Source organism: Nestor notabilis, unplaced genomic scaffold, assembly GCF_000696875.1.
Source record: "Nestor notabilis isolate BGI_N333 unplaced genomic scaffold, ASM69687v1 scaffold10654, whole genome shotgun sequence".
NCBI lineage: Eukaryota > Metazoa > Chordata > Aves > Psittaciformes > Psittacidae > Nestor > Nestor notabilis.
The window spans coordinates 5,312-12,175 of NW_009924312.1; the positions used below are offsets into that span (position 1 = coordinate 5,312).

The 6,864-nt window shown below is 38.9% G+C and overlaps 1 protein-coding gene across 1 annotated transcript in view; it reads left to right on the forward strand.

The window, feature by feature from the left end:
• QPCT (glutaminyl-peptide cyclotransferase) overlaps positions 1-6,864 on the forward strand; it is a 7,995-nt gene extending 1,131 nt beyond the window's left edge. Inside the window, exons 2-6 of the mRNA XM_010012545.1 lie at positions 1,357-1,638; positions 4,112-4,288; positions 5,141-5,240; positions 5,729-5,845; positions 6,625-6,864. Of these exons, the coding sequence (XP_010010847.1) occupies positions 1,357-1,638; positions 4,112-4,288; positions 5,141-5,240; positions 5,729-5,845; positions 6,625-6,770 (822 nt within the window). The 3' untranslated portion in view covers positions 6,771-6,864. The remainder of the gene's footprint in view (positions 1-1,356; positions 1,639-4,111; positions 4,289-5,140; positions 5,241-5,728; positions 5,846-6,624) is intronic.

The window sequence follows — 6,864 nt, forward strand, 5'->3', positions numbered from 1 at the left end:
AAAAACAAAAAAATCAGCTGAGCCTAGGCTAGAAAACCACAAATCATGTTCAAAATAGGATCATTCTGTTACAAGGTAACAACACGTACCAAAGTAGGCCCCCACCAGAGTTAAAAAGAAGAGTCCTCTGTTGTCAAAGCACAATGGAGTTTGAAAGGAAATGACATCTCTTTGTTAAGACACAGAAAAAGCATCAAGACTCCTTCAAGGGAGAAAGCTAGTGCCAGTTATAGCTAGTGGACACTGGGAGCTCCATCCAGGCTTCTATGTTCCCCATAATCCATAATAGACATCCTTTGCTCTGCCTACAAATAGCAGATAGTCATACAACACCATAAAAGCTTTCAGAGGGTGACCATAAAGAAAATGGAAGTTTGTTCTAGCACTAAAGTTTATGGCAATATTCCCACTGACTTCATTAAGAGCAGGACAAGTCTTCAAAGTCAATTTTCTTTTTACCCCTTAGAGGCTTTTCCTAATGTTTATTTAAAGAGAGAAGAATCTGCCTTGAAGCAGCACTCTAGGGACACATAAAAAGTTGCTCAGCAGAGATAGCCCTAATAAGAATTAGCCAGAACTCTGTACTAAGTATAACTGGGGTTGCTATTAGAGGTATTCTCCTTAGGTCGGAAGATACCTAAAATGAGTGAGCTCTTTTATGTAGTCACTGTCTTAATTTTTATCTTTACAAGTGCTACACATACAGGATTTAATTTTTAAAACATTGTTCTGAAATGTTTAATTCTTTCTTTAATTTACAGGAATCAGACTGTCTCTTACAGCCTTGTAAGCAACTTATGTCACTTGAAAGGCAAATTTCTCATAGAAGCTAAAAAACAAACAAACACACCCACCCCCAACCCTACCTCAATAAAACAAACAAAACACAGCATTTTCTTTATGCTGCTGTGGCATCTGTGTGTGGTAATTGTCAAATTAGCCACATCAAGTTCTCTGCAGCCAGTTTTGATATTTAAGGTCACAAGTGAGTTTGGATTTGAAGAGGTTAAACATTAATACTGTCCTGGTGACACCTGAAAAAACACCAGCCTGGAAACTTCAGAGATCGAGCTCTAAAATGTATCACATTAATGGGCAACTCATTCAAAGCACCTTTGGGCTGCAAAAACAAGCGACAAAAGGGAGAAATGAAAAGCAACTTAGCCAGCCAAAGGCTAAGGTAGCAAAGATGTTGCTTATTTTGTATAGTGACACTAGAATTTTTACCGTAAAATTTGTCTTTCAAAAATACCATGAACTTACAGAAAAAAGCCGCTATGATCTAGTCACAATTTGTCTGCAACATCTTTCTGAAGCAAGCAATATTAATCTGATTTTTTTTCCTTTAAATTGCAGCATATCAAGCACCGTCTTCAAAGGTTACGGGCCGGCTGGGAAATTGCAGAAGACACGTTTCAGAGGTACACACCATATGGATACCAAACATTTTCAAATATCATCAGCACTCTCGACCCCTCTGCAAAACGCCACCTGGTTCTAGCTTGCCACTACGACTCAAAGTTCTTTGGACAACAATGGCAGGAGAGAGCGTTTGTAGGAGCAACTGATTCAGCCGTGCCTTGTGCTATGATTTTGGAGCTGGCACGTGCCCTGGATAACCAGCTTCAGCTAATCAAGGTAGTTGCTTGTTTCAGTTTCATTTGGTTTTGTAACAGCAATAGGCCTTGGGGCACTTCCATGTTCTCTCCCATAGCCTGCGTGCCCAGTTCTTAGATTGCTTTGCTGCAGGAAAACTGCCATTGACTTCAAGAAGAACAGAAGAGAGATCTGTATCTACTGCTTTAGAGTACATTATCACATTAGAACTTCTTATGCAAAGGGTGGCTATCTAAAAATTACCTAATAAATACTATATAAAAATAACAATTTGTACATGAATAATACATGTTTCATAGACTTGGCAAGATATACTACTACTTTCTATCTAAAGAGTACAGAACCCTGCTCAGAATCTCCTGTCATACCGAGTAACATCTAGGGTCACTGACAAGTATTTTTGCTTTCTTAATCTTGCATTTTTGAAGTCTTCCAGTTGTATTCTGTCTTGGGAGATGGATGAACAGGAGTTAGACTCGCATCCCTCCATCCCATAATGATTTCAAGATTTTCTTCTTTTCCTTTATCGATTTGAATAGTTTATTTATGAAACAAGTGATGGCTGAGTACCGGAAAATAGCCAAGTAATAATATAATATTATCAGCCTGTGTTACCTTTGCTATGAAAATCTGCTTCAAAGTGCTGCCATCGGCAGGTTGATCCGCCCCGCTCGAAAAGCTGGGATGCTTACAGGCTCATGAGTGCCATCTAGTGGTTCAGGATTTGCTGTTTACAGAAGAATACTCGTACACCAGCGAAGCTTTCACAGGGAAAGGTCTCTCAAATGCTTTACGAAGTGTCAGGAATACACTCGGCTCAGGTATTAAGATTACTTGTCGGAAGTGTTTCCAGAAACTGATTTGGTGCCTTCTGACTTTAGAATATTTAAGAATTGGAAGATTAAGAATATGCCAATGTTTATAATCACAAACCAAAGCACTCCTGTAATACAGATGCTTTCATTTAGAAGCTTCACATAGAATAAAATTGCCTGATGGTTATTTATGTCAACCTGGACACTGACTTAAAGAGTGGAATTTTTTTCAAGTTATATCACTTTTGATTAAGCTGTTTTATCATATGAAAGCATTTGACAAAAAGGCAATCTAATTACTTTGTACAGGATCCCATTTGCACAGTCTGTTAACAAAATATACTTTGGGATCCATGTGCTTAATACATTAGCTATGACCTTTTTGCTCTGCCCATAGTAGCGTAACAGATTTTGTTGTGTTTTCAGCCAAATCTATTTATACTTTGACTTGAAGCTGTGATTTTTATCTTGATGTTTCTCCAGTTATATAGAGTAAGTTTAAAAATAAAGAGCAAAGACAGCTGTTATTCAGACCCGGGAATGTGGTAAACAGTAATAATAATAATACAAACACTACTTTACAAAATTCAAATGGCATTAATACAGTTTCCTCCAGAATGCAAAACAACTGCTATCAAAAGACCTCTGTCTTGTGCAAAGGGCAGCAAAGCATTGCCATTAGAGAAATCCATATATCACTGTGAGCACAATCAATACCATCTTGCCTGTGTGAGCGACATTTTATAGAAGTTTTCCACTACTGTTTATATTGGATCTGCTCCAGCTAGCTGGGAGTTGTAGCCCATACAGGACATGACTGTTGCCAGTGGCCCCACCTTATTAACCACATCATGCAATTTCACTTGAAATAGCATTAATTTGTAGACAGTTAAAATATTTATAGCAACTGCCAAGACCACAGTTTCCCAACCTGTTCATACAGTGGAACCAATCTGGGGTTAGCCATGTTGCAGATTATTAGGGAATGCTGCCAGTGCAAACAAAGATTCAGTTAGTAAACAGAGGGAGAAAAAGGGCTCCTTCTACATGGAGAAGAAATTTCACACAGATGTCTCCTCTGTGAACTTAAATACATAAATCATATATTCTTGGTTTTTACTGTTGTGATATTTTTGGTTGTTGAAAGTGAAAGGTTTATGTACTCCACTCTCACTGCTTTGGTTTTAGGGTAGAGTTGCCTCTGTGGTTGCGAGTCCCCCTGAAGGAAAAGAAATGGTCATTCTTCTCATGACTGACTGCTCTTTGTCCCTCAAAAGAACACCAGCTCTACAAATCCATAATTTACCTCTACTGATGCACAGCCATAGCAGAGATACTACTCCTTTGTGGCACTAGCAAGGAATCACGTCTCCTCACTATTTGAGGTGATGTTTCTGGTACCTGGTGTTGCAGACGTTTCTCAATATACTCAGCTCATGTCTGCTAAAGTCAGAAATGAAACTTTTAACCAGAACCCAAACGATACCAGGCTGGAGAACGTGGCACTGCACTAGATAAATAATAGTGATTGCTACCACTATTATACAGCCATAAGAGGGTTTGAGTAGGGTACCTTGAAAATAAACCCGTACTGATGCTGCTTATATGACTACAGTATTTGTCCTTTATTTAATCTTCTGGCCAGAGTCAGTTATGCTACTTTTGCTTTCTTCCAACAGACCAGCTCAGCATCAAGACCAGACCTTTCACTTCAGCTCATTTTTTTTGATGGTGAAGAAGCCTTTGTCCAGTGGTCCCCTTCTGATTCCCTCTATGGATCTCAACACTTAGCTCAGAAAATGGTATCTACTCCTCATCCACCTGGTTCAACAACCACAAATCAGCTGCAGGGCATAGTAAGTGGCTTTTCCCTCCCTAATGAGCAGTAGTAAATTGCATTTTTTTTTAATACTCAGCTAGTAAATGCCCAAATTACCATGAAACCATGAATCTCACCAAAGTTAAAGGAAGAAGTAAGGTTGGGGCAATTTCATGAGATGTGATAAAACAGAGAGTTGGCAAGAGCTTTTCAGGTGACTTTGCTTAGACCTTTTCCATGCAAGTATGGAGGAGAAGTCATAGAAAAAGCAAAATCCACAAATTTATTAGAATATAAACTAGGATACCCACCCACTTTAAGAGAGATAATTCAAAGTGATTAGGAGCACAGACATAGTATCCATCTGTGAACAAATCTCCCCTAAATCAGCGCTAAGCTACAGCAAGCTGTTTCCCTTTCATTCCTACTAAAATTCTGGTTGTCTGCTCCCTTCGTTTCCCTACCCACTGCTGAGACACATTTTTTCTGTCACTGTGTCTTATGACTCATGTCTTTCCCTCGACAGACTTTGTTGTTCTCCAGGGAAGAAGCAATTTCCTCTTCTTTCTCCCCACCTACCGTAATTTTACTTTTAAAGGGATATAACACACAAACTGCAACCAAAGCAATGCAGTCTGCTTCAGCTTGAAGAACAGAGAAACAGCCAACCTTTTCCTCCTCAGAAAGACAACAAAATGCATTGGATTGGAATCAGGTTCTGCTGATGAGTTCTTCTCAGGCATTACGATAGAAAAGCCAGATCTTTGGCCAGAGCTATCAAAGTCCTAGTCATGACCTATACAGGAACCAAAAGATCTCATTGCTGATCTCTGTTGATGGTAGTGTAGTAATATAAAGAATTTTGGTTTAAGGATTCTTTCTTCTGTAGGACCTGCTTGTACTACTGGATTTAATTGGTGCACCAAACCCTGTCTTTCCCAATTATTTTCCAAACACCAGTCGATGGTTTCAGAGGCTTCAAGCAATTGGTAAGGATTGGGGTATGGGCTTTCGGTGAATTTGAAAATTTAGTGTGTAGCTTCTGAATGTATTAAGTCCTGTAAAACAGATTTTTAGGTTACTTTTCTGGTTTACAGTTTTAATAGTTACATTATTAAATGTTATATTTGGTGCATCTTAAACCTATATGAAGATTTTATTATTTAACTAATAAAATAACTGAGGAAGATTCCCAGACACGTGAAAGCCACAAAGCAGGTTCTGTAACTGACTGACACTCTGCAACTCTTGGAACTGTTTCACTTCTCTGTTGTAGTTCTTCCTTCTGTAAAGTGACGGTAATAGCACCAATCTTTGAGGTCTTCTAAGTAATGAACAAACGCAAAAGACAGTCACAAACTCCTTTGTCTTCTTTGATGGAAAAAGCTTCCACATGAGAGGAAAAAAATAATCAAATGTGCTAACATGTCTCGTATTGTCCAAAAGTTGTAATAATCACTTTCGATGTGAATTACAGAGCAAGAGCTGCACAACATGAATCTATTGAAGAATCACCACATTGAAAAGCAGTATTTCCAGGCTACTTTCTATCGAGGCTTGGTTGAAGATGACCACGTTCCTTTTCTATTAAGAGGTACTGGAAGCTCTATATTTTAAAGTATAAGTTCAGTAACAAATGCATATTTAATGAATGAGCAAGTTCATATGATCCTATTTTTCAAGCTTATTTGCCCCAAGTATTTCTTGTGGCAGACATCTACACCTGAGCCCCCAACTTTGTGGTCATGCTTTTCCTTTGGGATGCAAAGAAAAGGAAAGCAGTTGCACTATTGTCAAGCTACAGATCAGTAATTAAGCACTTGTCCAAGTTCAAGAGTGGATTTGATGTCCTTCTCTGTTCAAGCACTCAGCAGAGCACCTTCAAAACTAAGGTGTGCTGAAGGGCAGTAGATGTAGTAAAGTCTTCTGATTGAAGTTTTCTGCTGTGTAAGAGTTACATTGCCAGAGAGGGGTTAAACAAAAAGGAAGGTTACGCTAGTTCAGTGAAAGGGTATCTATCTAGGAAAACAGGGAGGTATCTTCATATCCAGCCCCTAATTTTGCCATTGCTTATCTTCTGTTATAGTGAGTAATGTAAAATTGGTGCACAGTTCTGGAAGCAGGCACAAGATAAACTACACCTCTCTGCTTCTAAGCAAGTGCTCTTTTCATTGTGCTATGGTTAATGTCTCCTGCTCAATGGCTTTTCAACTCAGTGAATCTGATATTTTTCACATCAAAGCAGGGCCCAGGTCCAACAAAACCAACACTTAGTGAGTAGTTACCTGAGTCTCTTGCTAAGTGGTGACATATTCATTGGCTTAACAGAACATCTCCAATATGTCTTCTCCAAATTTCATTTTCCTTTTATAGGGGTTCCAGTCCTGCATCTGATTCCGTCCCCTTTTCCAGCAGTATGGCACACCATGGAGGACACAGAAGAAAACCTTGACAAAACCACTATCGACAACCTCAGCAAAATCCTGCAAGTGTTTGTACTGGAATATCTAAACCTGTGAGAGACAAAATGACAACAGGTCATACTCCTTTCTAAACACTGTTCGTCCATCTTCACATTTGCTATTTAATTGCATTGGAGAGACTAAAGTGAAG